Below are 21,000 nucleotides of genomic sequence, written 5' to 3'. Positions count from 1 at the left end.
ACAAGTCATTTTTAATTATTTCTAGATGGATAATCAAATCATTCAAATTATCATATGTTGCACTGCCACAGTTTGTAATATTAAAGCAATAAATAATATAAGAATTGTTGACAGAGAAACCCAACTAGGTAAAAACATTAATATCACCAAACGTAAAAAACTCAATGAAGCTATGCATTAGGATATGAATATGCCATGATTGAAAAATACAATTATCTTCCCTCCTTACAATCATCTCTTGCCCTTACTGCAAGTTCTCTAAAAAATGCAATCATTTTCTCTTCTTTTTTGTCACAAATGACGAAGGGAACTATATCAAATACAATTGAACATTAAAATATAATAACTCAAAGATGCAATTGAAAGTATGCAGAAGCATAATCAATGTTCAGTAAACTTTTCCATATGCTCTTTTCAAGTTAAAATGAAGTAACTTGTATCAGTGACACATTTAAAGTATCACTAATCTTTTGTAAGCAGGATTTCAAACCTTAGTTTTGTGAGAAACAACATGCAAAATATCATTGTCAATAAGTTTTTTCCTCTACTTATGGAAGTCAAACTGATATAAGCATATAAGAACTTGTAAAAGAAGCTCATTTTGCATGTATATTATTCCTTTATTTTCTTGACTTTTAGCATAGATATTATTACACAATGTCAATATTTTCAAGCTCATCATTTATTTTTTCAAAATTTTTTACATCTTATGTGCAGGCTATTTTCTATTAAACGACTAAGATGACCCTTGTAGTAAACTTTAAGTCTTATAATCCAAATCAGTTAATCATAGGCACCAGGTTACGAGAACCCCTAAGGTTTAGTTGTTCAAGTCAAATATGCTCTGAAGAGGAGCATAAGATATTGAGCTTTATCTTTCAAGGGAATATACTTGAACTTAGGTCTACTAAAATAAGGTCAGTTCATGTTCAATGGCACTTTACCAACATTTAACTAATCTCACACACGCGGTTAAGTCTACTAAAATAAGGTCAGTTCATGTTCAATAGCACTTTACCAACATTTAACTAACATCCCAAATCTTACACACACGATTAAGTACCATTCACAATATCATAGTGTGTTCAATGCTGATGGTACATGAAGAAACATATACTAAGTACTCCATAAAATCCCGAACAAAGTAACGAAAAATACACTATAAAAGCAAGCTGTAACGAATAAGAATCCTGTAGTCGATTCCACATTAGTTAAACTCATTTTTAGTCGCAACACAGACTTCCAAGTTTATCATATGTAGTGCTGTAGTTAAAAAATAATTTTCCCCACCCCATTTTTTTTATTTTTTATTGTATTTTTTTTTTTTTGTAAAACATGAATGTACCAATCACACAAAATAAAAAATTCAACACAAAACAAACAAAATATGCATGTGCCAATACAAACTTGATAATAATGCACATACATGAATCTACAACCTAAAAAGCAAATAAACAAATGAGATGCATGTAGTAATGAATATATTGCAATGAATAAGCACAACACATGCATCAAAGATACCTAATCAGTTAGATATACAAACACTCTTATCTTTAAGAGTATTGCGATCTATTTTAAGATTTTTCAGGTCACTCTTCTTCACTCAAACTTGCCTAGTGGAAGAAATAATCCTAATCAACTGTGTTATTAACTCGGTCAATTGACTCACTTTATTAGTAAGGAAGTCAATCCGATTATCAAAAAACTGAATTTTACTTCTATTGAAATTCAGATTTCTATTTTTGTTCAGGAATTTATGACACCTAAGCCTTATATGTCATACCTCTCCACAACTGAAATAGGTAGGGATAAATTTAGGACTAAGATTATGTGGTTGTTGATTTCTATTCCTAGGTTGGTAGGTCCTACGCTGTCTAGTAGGCCTCTGTCTTACAATTCCTTTATTCTTGGGTTTAGGGTTAGAAATATACTTAAGCTAGTTGGTGGCAAGGACAAAAATGGTCTACGAAGTATTAGTAGCATCGTGATCATTCTCCTTATATCCTAAACCTCCTTTATTACCAGTAGGCTTGTGCATTCCAAAGACGCTATCAAGCTTTACTGAACCACTGAAGAACGTAAGGAATTGGGTGTTGGAATCCTCAAGATTGCTCATCAAATTCTCAACATGGGTATTTAAATATTCATTCACAAAGTTCAACTTACTCTGGGATAAAGTAGATTCCAGAAGGTCAACTAAAAGTTTTTCTTTTCCTAACTCAAGATCTTTGACTTTCGTACACAAGGCTTTATTTGTAGTCAAAATCTTATGGCTTTCTTCATATAGTTGATTATAAACCTCATATATGTCTTCCTCATCTTCGAAATTCTCCTTATCAGATTCACTCCTAATCCTAGCAGTGAAGGCCATATATTTCTTGTTCTAATCTTAGCAGTGAAGGCCATATATTTCCCGTTCATTATTATAAGCGACGATGTTATGCGCAAAACCTTAGTTTACATTTTTCAAGAGTTTTAATTGGCGAACGACAATGTTATTATTTTTTTCACTCCAGCATTAGATGAGTGATAGGCTAGCGTAAATCCAACGGCTCTTTTCTTCTTGTTCCAAACTTGAACCCTAAGTTGCCTATTTCATCTATATAACCTTTCAATTGACTCCTTGACTTTTACAACTTTTCATATTAGTTCATTTGTCTAAAAAATTGTCAATGCAATATAAATCCTAACAATAACAAAATTTGGCGAGTGATGGATGAGGCGCAACAGCTAAAAGTTCAGTGACCATTTAGAGGACATTTCAAGTTTTTATGAGTAAGTCATGACCATGTTAAAATTCAAACGTTAAGTACTCCAATGACCATCTAACTTGAGACTCAGTGTCATTATGACCACCTAATTTGATTTTGTTTCAGAATGACCACCCAACTTTATAATTGGTGTCACCATGACCATCCAATTTGATTTCACCATGACCGCCTAATTTTATATAAAGTTTCGCCATAGTCACATAACTTCTTTTTACCATTTTTGTTAATTTTAAAATGGATATTAAGTAATTCAATTGCCTATAATTTATTTGGATGGAAATTATCAATTAAAGGGGATGTATTCAATTGAAACTTTTAATGACTTTTTGGGATTTAAAAAGTTTAGGGATATTCAATTGAAACTTTTTGAGATTTTCTAAAAGTCACGGTGTATTCAATTAAAAATTTTATAGGCTTTTAAAAAAGCTCTAAAAATTACGTTGTATTCAATTAAAATTTTTTAGAAGTCTTTATAAATTTTGGAGTATTCAAATTTTAATAACTTCTAGAAACTTTTATAAAAGTCTCTAGAGTACTAACTTTTAAGCAGAAAGTACTCATATAATATCTTAAAATTTGTCTCTCATTAATCACGAGATTTTGGGAGACTTTCACAAAAAAAAAGAAGATAAAAAAACCTTTTTTTCCAATCTTTTTTTCCTTTAACCTTCTATGGACGTGTTAAAAGTTATTTTTTTCTATTTATTATATTTCATTTAGTTTTCTTTCTCTCTCTTATCATTTATTACTATTTTCTATAAAAAATTAAATTGGATTCTTATAACATTTTTTTCTTTTTTAATTATTAATTATTTAATTAAGGTCTTAAAATTTTATTTTTTCAATTTTTTTTAATTATATGGAAAGAAGAAGGAGAAGGAAAATGAGAATTATGGGAATAAACACCTCGTATATGATAATTTCATACCAAATTCTTGTGAATTCTATTTCAAATGAAAATCTTCAAAAGTATTTTAAAATCAACAAAAGTCTACAAAATTTTTAAAATGAAAATCCATAAAAATCTACGAAAGACTTCCACTAATTCCATATAAATTTTTAAAAGATCTACAAAATCGACAAAAGTCATCACTTAAAAAAATTCATCAAAGTTTTCAAAAGTTCCGATTAAATACACCCCCTAAATGTGTTTGATTGATTTAATTCTTAATCTATAAAATATTATACTTATCCATTTTTTATTGATAGATAGATGAGAGAGAGTACATAAATGAGAGAGTAAAAGATAGAGTGAATTCTCTGGAAAATAAAATCCCGCACCTTCTAAATTTTTTCTTTGATTTTGAGAAAAATATGATCACGTGATCAAAAGTAAAAAAATATTTTCTGTAGAAGAAATGAAAATCAAACATCACAAAAATATAAATTTTGGTGAAAAAACACATTTTTCATGATTGATCGGTGAATTTAATCCTAATATTCAGTGATAAACATTTTACCCCTCAAAGTTGATAAAACACCCAAAATCGATCGCTCGTGAACACCTAAAGCCCATAATTTAAACAACATACGTCAAAACTCCCAGCCCTAGAAGTTTCAAATCGACTTTTGTGGATACAGCTGAAAGTTGATCCCGCGAGTTGGATCGCTGAGTTCTAGGGATTTTCGGACGGCACAACTCGGCACCGGCGGATTATCGGAAATGGCGGACGATGAATTACCACCGCCAATTAGGTTGATGAACTTCGTTTCCGAAGAACAGGTCTCTCGAAATTCTCACTGTTATTGTGAATAATTCTAATGATTAAAAGGGGATTCTTCTTACCATTTAGGAGGACTGAAATTAGTGCTTTCTACTTCTTTCTTTTTGTTTTTTCAAATATTGAAATGAACAAATGAGGAATTACAGTTGGAAGAATCTCGGAGAACTAGGGGTGCTCGAGTCGAGGACGGTACTGCCCAGAGAGATAGGTCCCTTTACGAGGTCATATTTTTCCACTCTTTATTTATTGCCATAATATCAGTATTTTCTTTCATATATTGTAATTACTACTCTTTTACTGTGGATTGACACACCTCAGAAGTTATTTAAGTTTACTGTTCTTTGAGAATTTCAGATTTTAAAGGAAAACAAGGACAAGAAAGATTCAGAATTCAATGAACGTTTCAAGCACAGTAAGTTCTCAACTTATATGTGGAATATATGTTACTTCGTTATTTGAATTGTTCTGAAAACAAATTTTTGCACATGGTGATATTGTTTGTTGAAATTTTTATATATGTGGGTTTAACATCACAATGCTAAATCATGTTCTGCCAACATGAGATGTTTGTTTAGTTCTTATTTAATCTGTTGATGTTGCTTCTATCTCCCAAAGTTCCTAACTTTGACTTTTAAAACAAAGAATTGTATCCTTTTGTCTTGCAGGGCCACCAAAAGCTTTGGATGAGGATGAAACCGAGTTTCTTGAGAAACTAGAGATGGTAAGCCTCTCTCTCATGTATTTATTCATATACTCGATAGAATTAGCCAGTTAAGGTTGTAAATTACTTGCATGATACCAGCTTTTATTCATGTTTCCTCGTTGTGAATCTCCATTATGTTGGAATAATACAGATTAGATATCCATCTATGCCAACACTGTACTTTAGGTGTTGATTATATTTTGACCATTTGGACTTCGGAGTTTATCAATAGAATCAACTAAGCCTTACCCAATGGATATTTGTTTTCTTGTTGATATCTTAAAATTCTTTTAATTAAAATGTATAATGCTCCAGTCCTGAATTTTTAATCCCTTGGCTGGACTTCTGTTTTCAATTTGGCAAATGTTTGGTGCATAATTTTCATCTAAATTTAACTATAGAGAAAGAACCTATAAATTCATTAAACTCAAATCAAGTTACAGTTTTTTGAAAACTTATCTTGATTAAAAATCTTAATAAGCGGATATCAGTTTCCCTAAAGAAATCATTAGATTGATCGCCGAACCTAAGCCAAGAGGTTGAATGTGTGACAGACAGTAGTAATTAATCTTCCATCTCGTCTTCTTACTGTTAACAATTATGGTCTTTTCAAGGTTCAAATTAGAAAGTCAATGGAGCATATTTTGTTAACCTTTAGTTTATTATTTCCATATCTATCTGTTCTGGAAAATGAGATTTCTTTTAGATTTTCTATGGAGTTATATATTAGTGTGAGCGAATGTGTCCATTTATTTAAATTTCAATACCAAGCTACTAGTTATTTGTAGATATAAGAGTGAAGCATTGGGATTCACGTGGACTTCAAATTACAAATGCAATTTATCAAGTCACAGAACCCATTGAGTTTATGCAATATTTATTTTGACATTTTATACTGATTTAGTCAAAGAGAGAATATGAACGTCAAATGGCAGATGAAGAAGAGCAGCAGCTCCAACTTTTTCAAGTAAGTTTCTAATCGTTTTTCCTATGTTTGCTTGATATTAATTTGCTATATGCCTATACCACATATTTTTATTTTATTGCAATGTTGGTTTTAAGGCTGCAGTAACAGCACAATCTACGACAGTGCACGAGGTAAAGGAGGCACCTTTAATTCCTAAAGTTCAGGTATTTTGATATGTTATTGGCACTTACTTTTCTCATATGTCGCATTATTTTCTTTGACTGCCCCTATTTATTGTGTGGTGTGGGTGTGGGGGAAGGAGTTCTGGAAATGAAAATGTTACTATGGCTTGTTTAACGAGGATATTGTTTTTAGATTCTTTTGGCTGACTCAATCACTGTACCAGTTGTCTATATTTCTTATTACAAAATAATAGTCATCATATATAAATTAGTTGTACTTATCAAAGCTAGCACTAAAAGGGGTTATTTTCGTATCGAATTTCTGTACCATTTACAATGTGTGTTTTTGGAGATGTTTGTAGTGTGCATTAGTTGATGAAGATCAAAGTACTGAATACCCGTTACTGTGCTCTCTGTTCTTTCTCTTGGATGTGTTAGCTTTGATATTATTATTATTTTTTTTTCCTGTTTGGAAACTGAACATACTACATCTTTGTTGAGTTAGTGCTAATGAAATGAAGATAGTTCAGAGGCTTGTGCTAAGTTTTCAGCAGATGAAAGACTCCTTGATGTAGAAGTGTATAATTTGACAAGAAGAAGAGACAGGAGGGGTGCAACAAAGAGAATAATTGTGGACGAAGAAAATCAATTTTTTCCCTATATATTAGGGGTTATAAATTACAATGATTAAGCCCTTTATTTATATAAGCAACTAAGCCCCTGTTTGAGCCCCATTTTGGTATGAAAATGTATTTTAGAAAAATGATTTTTTTTTGGAGAATGTATGGTTAAAAAAAGAATAAAAATTTTTGGTTTACATGTAAAATTATTTTATAGTAGAATGTGAATGAAATAAGTTTGGAAAAATGAGTTTTTGAAAAAATGGGGGTAAAGCATATGTTGAATGAAACTAAAATCAAATGAACTAATAAACTAGAATTTTATTGAGATATTAAATATAATGTAATTAAATATGTTTTGAATTAATCTTTTATTATAAAATTTGAACTAATGTCTAATTCTATTATATTTTTAATAGAACCTCCATCTTTTCTCTTCAGCTGAGAGAACTCGATTTTGGCAAGGAAGATTAGAACTTCATACTTCAAGAAGGTCGATCTTTTGTTTTGATCAAGTGTTTATACTGAACCTTGGACATCATTAGGATGAACTTATACAAGGGAGGATCCCTATGAATCAAATAACAAAATTGATAATTTGTCGACTATAGCTGCAGATCATGACAAAAATATGATCTGATTTAGGGGGATAATCTCTCCTAATCAAGTATTGACATGTAGCTCCAAAAAGTAAAATTCATGCTACTCATCCACAAAATCTTCACTTGTTTGTGCATAATGAGGAGCACGAGAAACTAGTACTATAGATTGATATGCCAAAAGAAAAAAGAAAAAAGAAAAGAGAAAAATGATTGCTACATCAAAGGCTTGAATGGGCCTCAATAAGAAATTATTTATATATTGAAATTATAACTTTCAATCAAGTGTTATGACGAGTCAAATAGATTATCTTTATGTGAATGATCAAAAACTCTTTTCTTAACGTGATTAGGAAATCGAGTCAGGGAGACACGCAATAAAGAATAATAATCACCATTGAAGTCTCCAATCTATTTTGCACACAAAAAATAAGCAAATAAGTTTTCATGATGGAAAATAAATTTCCTTTTAAACTTGACATGGAATTTATGAATTTTGATGATCAAACGAGGAGCCAAAGCAAGATGTCGATAATTTGTAGACAACATCCCAATTTCAGTAGAAAAAGTGTACATGCAGATAATGACCTTAGAAGAATCTTTGGATAACGTCACAACAAATTCAACTTTAAAAGCACACACATTTGGGTTGGGCCTGGGGATTGGTTTTGGAGATTGGGCTATCGGTGAAGTATTAATTGGGTTTTTTGATTTTATTATTGTTTGGAATTGAGCTTAAACGGATTGATGTGGGTGGATTTATTGGCAGTGGGCCAAGAATTTGTGTGGATTTGGGCTAAACTTTTATTTGGATAGGTTAATGGGTTATGGTATGGGATTGGGGTTTTGGGCTTGGCTTACAATTTTTGGTGTTGTGATTGGGCTTTTAAGAATGGAATAAAAGTTTGGGTATAGTGGATTGTAATGGAAGTTGTGAAATGTTGCAAATTTCCTCTGTAGCAAAAAGACACAATAAAATCTTTTTTTTTAGGACCTGATTGTTGTGCTCTTCTTCTTACTTCTTTTTTTTTTTTTTTTTTTTAAAACTAATCTAAACTACTAAAATGAAGGGAGTTGCTTGTTATAGTCCAAAGTGGAATGACTTGAAGTTTGACATGATTCAGGAATGCCATTGTATAAGATGGGAAAATGAGGTAGACCGATGACAAATTAGGTACGAGCTTCGGCATTATACAGTGATGTTGGGAATTTGGCGGGGAATGACTTACATCCTCCCAAGTGTGATCGTAAAAAATAGCACAGGCGGGCGCTTGGGCAAGACTTAAATGCCTACAACATGGGACATAGGCAAGGAAAATAGAGGCATGCTATGCAGGCATTGCGGTAGGGAAAGCAAGCAGGTAGTGCTGGCACAACGTAGGTAAGCAGTGATTGAAAATGCAAGCAGGCTGCTTAGGTAGGGATAACGCAAGCAGGGGATGCAAGCACGAAAATTAGGTTTTTCTAAGTCAAAACCATCGTTTAGAGGAGGATAAATACTCTGGACTTCTGTAAGTTGTTTTGGACACAAGTGGGTGCTAACTTGTGCAACTTAGATAAAGAAGCCAAATCTAACTTGACTACTACTTGATCAAAGGAGGAAATAAAGTTTAAAGTGGATATTACTTCTTCGAAGGGATATGCCAACTAGCATATAGTTGGAAAGTGAAATGTAACTTGTACAAAAGTTGTAGAGACATGCAACTTGCATGATAACAAATATCAATTTGACTGCAACTTGGACAAAGGAGGTTAGTTGCAACTTGCATAAAGTGGCATGTACTTTGCAATCAATGATGGCCCTTGGATCAATTAAATCTTAGTCATCGATCCGAACTTGCTTTCCAAGATTCTGCTTATAAATAGAGGTGTTGGTTCATTCGTAAATTAGATAAAATGGAATAATAGCTTATAGAGAGAAAATACTTGAGAGATTGTAAATGATTTTTCCTTCCACTTATATAAGGAGATTTTTCCCAAATTTATGTCTTTTCCTCTCTACTCAAAGTTAACATAATTTTGCCTTGTAGAAAATTTTTGTGGTTGTTGAAAGGTGGACTTATCTCATGGGGACGGGATTTATGTAACTTTAAGGCAGCACGGTAATAGTTTATTCGGGAGTAACGAAGCACGTGATAAGTGGTACCAGAGCAAGTCTACTCCGAACTTTATGTTGCTGGTTACCTAAGGTTGATGGTGTGCATTCTTGCGGAAATGATTTTGGGACCCCAAACATGTGGCAAAGCAATAGGCAATCAAGTGGAATCGAGGATGGAAAGCTTTGAGGATAATGGAAGAAGGGGCATGCATTATGCAGTTTTGTTATTACACGTATTGTAGAGCGTGACAGTTGCAAAAGAAATCAAATATGGGGGCTTTTGTGTTAAATGCTTCAACATGCATGGTAGCGTTGCGGCCAGAAGAGCCGTCAATCCAAGGAACCAATGCAGAGGTGCACAAGGTGAATGCTGGTGTCGAATGTGGCATGTAAAGGTTACTGCAGGAAGAGGTGCAGGGGCACTGTGGACGCCAGCACATTAGGGGGATGGTGCCACAATTGTGGAGAATTTTTGGACTATTGGCATGGAGACTACAATGCTGAAAAAGTGTGAAGAGGTGAAGCATACGTTTCACTACGAGGGTAGTGGTGGATTGAGTGGGGAGTGATATAGAGAGCTCTCCTACTTATGTGGCATGGCAAAATTGCTTATTATGGGTTTAATGCTAAATTATTGGTAGTGCATTAATGATTTCCTTTGTATAGGCACGAATGCAAGCTGCCCACCTCCTTATATTGTGTTTATGTTGCATATCTTAGTATGTCAGCCCACGTGTGGGGAAGGCCGTTTTGAGGATTGTCGACCTCAAAGGTCGAACGGGCGGTTCGTTACGACTTATCATGAGCTTATTTTCGTTACTCCCAAACAAACTAAAATCGTGCGTTCTTAATGTTCCACAGATCTCGCCCCTCAATATAAAACGCCCACGAGAATTTAATCTATGCGACTAAATTATGTTAATTTTGAGTAGAACAAGTAGATAAGAAATTATATTGAAAGGAACATATATAATTTGGGAAAATCTCCTTGTTTAAATGGAAGGGAAAACTATTTATAATCTCTTATGTATTTTCTCTATAAGTTATTACTCCATTCCTCCATGTGATTTACAAATGAACCAACACCTGTATTTATAGGCTAATTCTTGGAAAGTAAGTTGGTATAGAAACTAAGATTTAATTGATCCAAGGGCTATAATTGTTTGCAAGTTGATGTCACCTTTATACAATTTGTAACTAACCTTCCTTTGTGCAAGGGATAGCCAAGTTTATATTCGCTATCTTACAAGTTGCATGTTTTTATAACTCTTGTACAAGTTGCATGTCATTTTTCAATTCCGTGCTAATTGGCTTGTCCATTTGTAGAAGTAGCATCCAAGTTCAACTTTGTTTCGTCCTTTGACCAAGTTGTAGTTAAGTTATGTTTGATTTCTTAATGTAAGTTGCACAAGTTGGTACCCATTTGCATCCAAAACAACTGCCTGTAGTCTACGGTATTTATCCTCCATAAAATATGGTTTTTAAATTAAAAAACTAATTTTCGTGCCTGTGTACCCGTACTTGCGTTTTCCCTACCTGCGTCTCGTGAGCAGTGCTTGCACAGTGTGTCGTCGATTTCCTTGCCAACTCTTCTGTAGTAGTGCCTGCACAGCGTGCTTGTCTTCCTTGTTTGTTTCCCATGCAGTAGGCCATTACGTCGTGTTGAAGCACCCCGCCTGCGCTAATTTTTATGGTCACTGCTTGGATGCTACGACCCTAAACTGGATGTAAGTCATTCCCTCGCTAAATTAGGCGACGCCTTCATTGCTGTATAATGTCGAAGTTTGGACCTAATTTGCCATTGGTCTACCTCATTTTCCCATCTATTATCGTGGCACTTTCCAATCACGTCAAACCTTAGTGTTAATGGGCACGAACATTCTCCATAATCGCAACTTCATTACCTTGATGGACGAGAGTCTACAATGCCCTCTCCACCTCTTCTCGTTGGAACCTTTTACATGTTGACTTTGGTACCAACCTTCACCCTCTGCACCATTCCTCGGATGGATGGCCCGTGTGATCATAGTGTCACCACGCATATTGAAGCATTCAACACAAATGTCCCCACTTCTTATTTCCTTGACAATGCTTTATTAACTTCCCTCCTAGGTAGCAATTTCCTTGATAACTCCGCGAGTATCATGTCCTTATTATCCATAAGGACTTTCCTACTTTCAGCTGGCAAAGCTGCATCATCGGTTGTAACTTTGGTGTGAAACCAAATGCTTAGATGTTGGTTCTTCTTTTTTCTAGCCTTCGTTTAATTGCATTACTGAAATCTCTCTCGCTTCCATCTCCAAGGAAATGGTATGGACCATATATGAAGATTCCTTCTCCAAAATGCAAACTAACCCAAATGAAGGCATGGGAATTGCATTTGCTTTCCTTAAGAAATCTAGGCCCAACACTAGCCTGAAGTCATCCATTGGTGCTACCGAAAGATCAACGGCTCCATGCCACGAACCTAGCTGCAGTTCTGCTTTATGAACTATGTGGGCTAACAACTTTACGGTCGCATTCACTATTTTCAGCAATCCACCCACGGTGAACGTTCAATCAGAGCCTCTTTGCTTCATCCTCCCTGATGAAGTTATTGTGGCTTTGGTATCAACAAGTACATGTGTCTACCATCCATTTGCTTGGGCCTGTACATACATCGTCCCTTCTCTCCGTTCGCCCTCGGAATGGTTTTGGCATGCAATGTGTTGAATAGCTACAATGAACCAATCTAACTCGCACCTGAGTTTTGGCTATTAAAGGCTTTCTGTTGTGTCTCCGAGATGGACAATTTAGGGTAGTCTCACATGAGATGTGGTCCTTCGCAAATAAAGCAGCCACGAGGTGTAAAATTGCCTCTCTTCTCCCTTCGCCAAGAAGCTAGTTTGTTGCTTCTCGGTCTATAATCAACTTTTTGACTTGGCGTCCAATCTGGCTTACTCCGTTGCTTGTCCTTACGTCTTCCCGACTTTTGCTAAAATTCCCTTTGGTGGGTTTGAAGGTTTTAACTTGATTTATGTACTTCTCTCAAACTCAGTCAATGGTTTAGCAATTGCAATTGCAATTGCTTCATCCATGGTTTTGATTCCGCGACGCTACAATTCTTATCGTACCCAACTTGCACAACCATCTAGGAAGTAACACAAGACATCATCGGCATGCTTTGGATTTGAAGCATGGGTCATGAATTCTTTGACATATTCACGGATTGTCCTTGTATGCTTCAACTCCCTCAGTTTCTTACGGGTCTCATACACCACGTTCTTCGTGTAAAGCTGTCTCTTTAGCTCTTTTTTGTATTCGGGCCCATGTTTCAACTTTGCAAGCTTCCTTTTCCATTTAGACATGCTTTCGGCTCCACCAAAGAGAAGCAGTGTCGGAAAGATGCATGGAGCGGTTCGTACCTTCATTGCCTTATCAACAATATATATACCATCAAAGCATACTTCCATTTGCCATAGGATGTTTTTGACATCCTTTGCATTCCTTCGGCCATTATAGTCCTTAGGCTTCGAGTACTCAATCCTCGAGCAGCAACACAAGTAGTGCACCTCCGCTAGTACCAGCAGTGGATTGTTTGTATTGTTTGAGTTCCTTGCTCATTTTCTTCATCACCACAGTCAACTAGTTCACCTGTCCTTGCATGACAATAACTGTATCAATGACTTTACCTTGGAGATGGGCAAAATCTTCACCCAAGGTGGCCTGTTTGACTACCACAGCCTAGACATCATCCTTTACTGCCTGGACATCGCCCCTCAATGATGCTTGATCATCATCACCTTTCGGACGTTATTTTGGTAAGTTTCTTATTTTTCAATGGCGTGGCCCTCCGACGCCTCAGAGGAGTGCTCTAGAGATTCTACTTGATTATCCATATTTGTGATGATTTGGCCGAGTTTCCCCTCCATGGAAAAAGCTTCTGGTGCTTTGCTCTTACTTCGCGTCCTCTTTTCTTCTACAGGGGCAGGGCCACGACCCCTTTCCTCTACCTTAATTCTAACAGTACCTTGAAATTCTGCCATTTGAGCACCTCACTTGACTTTAGGATTTGAGCACCTCACCCAACCCTGAACCTCAGTTGAACCTGGCTACCTCAGCCTAATCTTTGCTCTGATACCATGTGTAATAGATTTCTCGTTCGGCCCTCGAGGTTCCCAATATTCCCCAAGGCAGCCTTCCCCACACATGGGCTGGCAGGCTAAGATATGCAACATAAACACTATATAAGGGGGGTTTGGAATAGTGGATTATGCCTTGAAGAAAAAATCTTGGCATATGACGGGCTTTGCAGGAGTAAGTGAAATATCGGCTATGAAATTAAGGTGGATGACTAGGGGGAGAATTTCTTCAATATGGACGAGTAAAAGTAGACTCCATGCTTCAGCAACTGTAGCCTGAGATAGAAAAAAGTAATGTGGTTTGAGGAAGATGAAGTAAATGGTTGGTTGAAAGTTATCTTAAATGTTAGTGTACCAAATACTAATTACTGGGAATAGTAAAGAAAAGTTGGGGATGTTGTTGGAAGGCCTTGAAAAAGGAGTGAATGAGAAAAACAATAGGGAGAAAGAAGGAAAGAAAAACAGTAATGGAAGCCTAACGGCCAAGTAATTATAATGGTGATCAGAGTCCATGAAAATGAGAAGTGCTACATGAGACATGGAACTTATAGTTTATTCAAGTGCCCAAGTAGGGGAAATTAAGGTTTTCTGCGTGTAGTTGGCTGCAAATGCGTTTGGTGTTGTTTTCTTTTGTATGTTGTTTTGGCAGAAGGATTAGTTTTTGGGAGTGATTAGTTCTGTTGTTGTTATACTACTAAATGTCTTTATAATATACATGGTACGTTGGAGGTCATTCCTTTTGGCACAGATGACGCAAGAAAAATATTGGAAAATTTAGGGACTATCTTTCTTGAGTGAAATCAAATATTGGAAATTGATCACCAGGTGTCATTAATTAATATAATTTATTCTTATTGGACACCTGTTCTGTGTTCAATATGTAGAAATTTCAAGAAATGCCGAGACTACTGTAGTTATGAAGATTCTTGTCCCTTAAGGTTGCAAATGATTACATCGAGAATCATTGTACATGCCTCTTTTGGAGTAGATAATTGGGGGGTGGGTAGTTGTGGGGGGAATCAAAGGCCTCATTAAACTCATTCCAAAGGCAAAAAAAGATATATTTGGTTAAACCATATAAGCTTGATCTGCAATGATTATTTATGATGTAATGATCACACAAATTCGAATGCTAATTGTCGAAATTCCGGCCAAGAATGCATATTAATCTGTCACCCACAAAAAGCTTAGATAACTAGCATGCCTAAAGTCATTCCAAAATGTGGATATATAGTGCTTTTAATAGCATTATCTGGTTTTGTGGTGTAACTTGATTCTCTTGAGAAAGATGGTTCTGGATAAGAAATTTATGCTTTCTATGAAGTCTCACATCCTTTGCCTACTGGATTTATTTTTCGGACAAGATGTTGAAGGTTCCATTGCTTGTTTTTAATGTGTTTTGTGAGTATTGGTAAATGTAAAATTGTGCTTTGTTACTTCGAGTTCCTCTTTATGCAGGATCAAAGATCAGTTGGAATGAAGAACCCCCCATCTCGTCCATTGGGCATTGTAATCAAAGTCAAGCCACAAGCGAAGAAAGCAAAAATAGATCCTGCAAATCCAAAAGAACCTTTAAATGCAGCCAGTATGCCTAATGTTGACACAGAAGAGCCGTTGGAATCTGCAAATTTACCTAGTATTGATACTAAAGAATCTGTAAGCACATTGAAAATGAAAAATGGAGATAGTAACGTGTCTGGTGGTTTAGTTTCATATAGTGATGAAAGTGAAGATTACGACTAATCCTGTTGACTGCGGCATTTATTTAGCTGTGATAATATATAATGAATTTCGTTGGCTTGCTCGTATTTTAATAATATGCAGAAATTACAATAGACCGGCAACAGTGGTCGAGATAATGTTGACGTTGAATCATGTAGCAGTCTTTTGATCAATTTTGGGCATGTGCGCGCCATAGATCTGTGAAAAAGGAGCTCGTTCAGTCAAATGGCCATCAAAGTGAGGTGGGATATTGTTGTTGAAGGAATTTCACTGCTAATATCGAAGATGGTCTGAGGTAATTTTTGCAGAATAAAAATTAATGCTAAGCATAGCTGCCTGTCAAATGCTTTAAACAAAATCAAATTGGATGGCTATTGTAATACTAAGTTAGGTTAGGGGCCAATGTGACACTAAGTATGAAGGATGGCCATCAATGAATTTAACCTGAAAGTATATCAACAAATGCACACTAAGTTCATCAAAATGTGACAGGAACTATTGGAAACTCAAGTTCCAGCAACAAGATACCATTTCCCAGTCAATTCATCCAGTAACTTTATTTAACATAATTAAATTGGGTGGCCAATGTGACACTAAATATAAAGTTGGATGATCAAGATAAAACAAAATCAAATTGGATGGTAAATGTGACACTAACTTGGTCTTTAGTTGATTTAACCCTGTACTTCTTTGATAGTTTGTATATGGTTTGCCGCATCAGATCTCTCCACATTTTGTTGATTAAGTTGCAAGTCTACATAACGTGATTGAGGTCAGTCACATGTTCGACTTTGTGTCCCTGAACCAATGTTTCGGAGTTGCGATTATATTTAGGATCAGTTAAGCTTATAATTCTATCGATCATTATTTTGTCTTGACATGCATGAACAAGTATGGTTGTTACAATTGTCGACAGAGAGGCATTTAAAGTGAGTAGCTACCGGGTCATATAGTAATTATACAACGATACACTCAAATAATACATGCTATTTGTGTGTAGTTCTAAGATGGACCAAATTGAATAGAGAACGAAAATTTTCGAAATTTTCAAATTTGACCTTTTTTTCATTTCTTTCTGATTACAGTAGAGATGTTAACAATTCAATTACTTCAACGTTTTATTGCATTTTCAAAAATTTACGCAATTCTACCGTCATTAAGAAAATAACAAGAGTGAACTTACAGGGTAATTTAAAAAATCCATCAATGCTGTTGTACGGAATTTTTTGGTTTAGTATTGTTGTCAGCTAAAAGTGAAACGTCCGATGTACAATGATTAATCATGCACAGTAACTGTTACTATACCGATAGCAATAATGCTATGACGAAAGAGACTCCTTCCAGAAATGCTACAAGATTTCAAAATTGATGATGTGGCAGAGTTAAAAAATAAAATATTGAATAGTATTTACTTTCCCATTTCTTCTATTCCCGTCCGCCTCTCCCATTTTCTCCCATTTCCGTCCGTCTCTCCCCTTTCCCCCAAATCCACTCACAAAATTGACTTTCCCGTTTCCCCCCAAATCACTCTTCTGCTCGCTGCACTCATCGTCACCGTTGATCGGCACTGACGAAGAGCATATGACTCGAGCATCCTCCATTCACAACCGCATTCACCTCCATCCAAGCGAACAATCTGTGTGTGAACAGTCCTCGACTCTGCACTCACCTCCCTTCACGGTCACACTCTGGCAATAATGTAAGTGTATTTTTTCCGGTTTTGTACAAAATTTTGAAATGTGTCTACCTCTCTTTTTACATTCCTATCTCCTCGAAAATGCCAAAGTAAAAAAAGAAGAAATTTATCATTTTTCTGACCAAATCTTGCTGCATTTATGTGTTTTTAGTGGGTTCGAAGTTTTACTGTGTTTTATAGTTTTCTTGTGGGGCTTGAACTTTGAAGTTTTGGAAACAATATGCAATGATAGTACCTTTGTGAACTTCTCTATGGAATGCCTTATTTTATAAGCAGAATTCTTGGTTATGATTGGTGGTTAATGTCGGTCATCGATATCTTCCTTTATTGCCTTGGTTTTGATTGGTTATTGTCGGCAATCAAATTGGGTAATGTTTTTTGACTTGGATGATGAGGTTTAGGTGGTTGATGTGAGATTTTGTAATTGAATTGCATTAATTATTGTTTATTTGTTTGTTCAGCAGTTATCGACTAGAATGAGAGGAAGGAATTCGGGGTTTTGTCACGGTTGCAGAAGCAACACTCACTACTTTAGACAATACCAAAAAAACGACGATGCCCTTCGTGTAAACAAGGATATCGAAAATGTTTTGAGATCGAATAGAATACTAGTAACAAAGGGCGATTCTTCTTCACTTGAAGTAATTATTGTGGATATTTTGATTGGGTGAAAGAAGAAGTTTTAAGCAGGGAGTCGAGTTCTATTCATGAAGCGGTGAATCATGAGCCCAACGAGGAAGATGAAGAGTTGCCAAGCATCTTTGACAAGCCAGCTCGAATAAGCGAGAAACGAGACGTGGACATATCAATGCACTTGGCTTTTGGCAAGGGAAAATGAATTGTGAAGTGTGATGGGAAAGGAAAGGGTTCGACTTAAACGGATGATTTGAATTTGCTATGTGGATTATTGTCCTTGTACGCTATAAGATGTATGGTTAATCTTGTCAAAATAGTTCCATCGTTTCACATATGATTGTTATTAGGTTCGCTATAATATATGTTATGGTTTCTAGAACTTTATGATATACTTGTTATCGTTTTTGGATTTTCCTTCTTTTCAGCAACGTAGTGGATTTGCTTGTCTTAAATCTTATGTCACTCTGCTGGTGTTTGATATCGTTTCTTGTAGAGGTTTATTATCATGTTTGGAATATGAATATGTTTTAGTTCTAATAATTTTAGGCTAGTGTGAAAATTCTATGACTATTTCAAGCTAATATTTTTCCTCACAAGATTAGATTGATAATCTCCATGCCTTGTGGTTGACGGAGCCCATATGAATAAAGTTATATCTTGTCATTGACAGAGGGAATGAAGCCTGGAATGCAAATTTATTGCTAATATGAACATGAATTGCATATAGTGTAAAATTCCTGTCATTGACAAATGGACTGAATATTGGAATGCAAATCCAGAACATCAATAATCTTGAAAGACCTTGCTAATTCGGATATTACAAAGAATCACGATGTCTATTATTTCTCACAAATTCCAGCTACATAAACTATTCACGTGGAATTTTTGTTGGAATTGAATGACATGTCGGGCCGTGGCATATGCACAAACTTCATGTGGGTCCAACAAGCCTTACATTTGATTCACTTGTTTGGACTCTCTGATTATATCCTCTTCATCATAATTTTTTTGTTTGCAAAAATCCTGTTTATACCTGCAATAATAGAAGCAACGTCACCATCGTTTCTTACAAATGTTAAGATTTCTTATTATTAAGATTATCAACAATAATAGTAAGACATACTATTATGAGGTAAATGGGTCCAAATATACCTTCCATGCTAGAATCACAAGCTTGTGCCATGTTGATTAGGTGAATGTCAATAGTAGTATGGCATGACATGACCTAGGTTATAAGATAAAAGTTAGAATATGCTTAAATGAAATGATCATACATAAATACCTAAGAAACATGATCAATGTATTAACTGTGAGTGTTTAATATATAACATTCGTCAGCAGCAAGGTTTGATTGGCATTGTATCCCTGTACGAAATAACACCATATTTAACACCTTCAACCAAGTAGATGAGTTAACACAATATACTCACCAGTAGGTGTTGTGAATATGATAACGGTGACGGCATAGAATACTGTGGTAGTTGAGATGTCGGATGCTTGATGCTCTCTTGTGTACCACTAGGCCTAGCTCTCGGCTTCTTGCCCTTGTTTGACGCTGAAGTGGCTGCATGTTTAACAATGAAAATCATTATGTGGTTTCAAATTTCCAATACATTAAGTGGGCAGTTGTGAAAAATACCTTCATGTTCTTCGAAGTGGACTCCAATGGGCTTTTTCAGCGAAGTTTCCTTGGCACACCTTTTCGGTTCGACGATATAGGATCTAATATGTTGGAGCTTGTAGTATTTTGTGAATCGTTACAAGTACAGCCCACATTCGTATTATTCTGTGGATGGACAATGCTTTCGATACTCGATCTTGACATCCACATATCTGATGCTTGCAATTTTATCAAGTTTATTATAATACATATTGCCCCTTCGTCATCTGCAAGGAGGTCTGTGACCTTTGAAAAAACATGACACATATCGTCATACCTCAACTGTCCAGGGGTACTCACCAATCCATTGTAATTCATTGCAACCCTCGTGTGCGCTCTACTAATATATCTCCTCCATCTTTTTAGTATGTACTTATTCGGCATTCACGTGATGTTGTTACGGATAAATATTATGATCGCATGCCTACAAATGATTCCTCAAAACTCGAACAAGTGGCAACTACAAATAAATTCACTTGACTCCCTTCGAAATGATATGTAAAATTTTTTCTTCTTTCGATGCTCGTGATAGATGACATGCTCTTGCACATTATAATTCATCCAAAAATAGTCATTGTTTTTTTAGAGATGATGTCACAGTATACCTTCCTAATTAACTCCTGTTGAACTTCTTTGAACTCTGCCACATCATCAATTTTGAAACCTTGTAGCATTTTTGTAATGAGTTCCTGTACCCATAGCATTATTGATATTCAAATATAGATAGTTGTCCACCTCCCAATCTCTGATTTAAGTAATTAATTTTAATAGTTGAATATTTCTATCTGTCTTTTAATTTGTTCACATCCCTGTTCTTCCTTTCTAGACTAATACGAAAGGGTTTTTGGCAATTTTCATTTCTAATCATTCAAAATATTATTGATTTATCCTAAACCTTTTTTTGGCACCAGATAAAACTCTTTGTTCCACTATTTTGGCCACATAAAATGATGAATTATCCATCTCTTTTAATAAATTTACAAAAAGAAAGGGAAAAAAAAAGAGGAAAATTGCAGCAAGAACTAAATCTTTTTAAATGAAAAAAATAAGTAACCGACCCCTTACAACCCCACTTATACCTCCACCACTTGCCTACAACTTTCGAGATCAAAAAATGTACTTACGCACTGACTGTGTGTTGGAATCCGACCGTCGAGGAGAACAAATGGTGCCTAAAAGCTATGGTAGAAATGATAATGGAATATTGAAGGAATCTAGGAAGGAAAATAAAAAAAATATGGAAAACAGACGGAATTGAATAGTAATAGAAGCTATGGTTGTACAGTTGAGAAGGCTACAAGCTTAGTGCGTTCTTTATCTCTATGAAATTCTAAAAACCTTCCTTGTTCTTCCAAAGCCTTGACAACTGTGACAGCACTAAGACGAATAAGTGAGAACAAAATCTAAGTAGTATCATAAGTATGCTCTGCAGTTGTCTCTATGAGGATCCTCTGTATAAAAAAATAGCACTACTGATTATAAGATCCAATATGGAGGTTTGAAAATCTTTGTAATACCAACAGTTAGCACTGCATTGTTGCACAAGAGAGGGTTTGTTGCG

The 21,000-nt window shown here is 35.4% G+C and overlaps 1 protein-coding gene and 1 long non-coding RNA gene across 4 annotated transcripts; both read left to right on the top strand.

Moving 5' to 3' along the window:
• The first annotated feature begins 4,253 nt into the window (after window positions 1–4,253).
• On the top strand, window positions 4,254–15,560 carry LOC111369622 (protein FAM192A). 2 transcript variants are annotated; one of them, XM_022991208.1, is made up of 7 exons: window positions 4,254–4,494; window positions 4,642–4,716; window positions 4,850–4,907; window positions 5,161–5,216; window positions 6,103–6,165; window positions 6,261–6,329; window positions 6,793–7,056. In XM_022991208.1, the coding sequence occupies exons 1-7, from the start codon at window positions 4,435–4,437 to the stop codon at window positions 6,796–6,798; spliced, it is 387 nt and encodes a 128-aa protein (XP_022846976.1). In that variant the 5' UTR covers window positions 4,254–4,434; the 3' UTR covers window positions 6,799–7,056. The 2 variants fall into 2 exon arrangements, with proteins under 2 accessions (XP_022846976.1, XP_022846975.1); XM_022991207.1 differs by lacking the exon at window positions 6,793–7,056 and adding an exon at window positions 15,184–15,560 and having other exon boundaries at window positions 4,258–4,494.
• Window positions 15,561–16,757: 1,197 nt separating this feature from the next.
• LOC111369623 lies at window positions 16,758–18,190 on the top strand. 2 transcript variants are annotated; one of them, XR_002698205.1, is made up of 2 exons: window positions 16,758–17,146; window positions 17,605–18,190. It is a non-coding gene; the product is annotated as an uncharacterized LOC111369623 (long non-coding RNA). The 2 variants fall into 2 exon arrangements; XR_002698204.1 differs by having other exon boundaries at window positions 16,762–17,146; window positions 17,608–18,190.
• The last annotated feature ends 2,810 nt before the right edge of the window (window positions 18,191–21,000 follow it).

Source organism: Olea europaea, chromosome 20 (assembly GCF_002742605.1).
Source record: "Olea europaea var. sylvestris chromosome 20, O_europaea_v1, whole genome shotgun sequence".
NCBI classification, from domain to species: domain Eukaryota; kingdom Viridiplantae; phylum Streptophyta; class Magnoliopsida; order Lamiales; family Oleaceae; genus Olea; species Olea europaea.
Note: the sequence above shows the minus strand (reverse complement) of the source record. Positions and strands in the feature narration are given on the sequence as shown.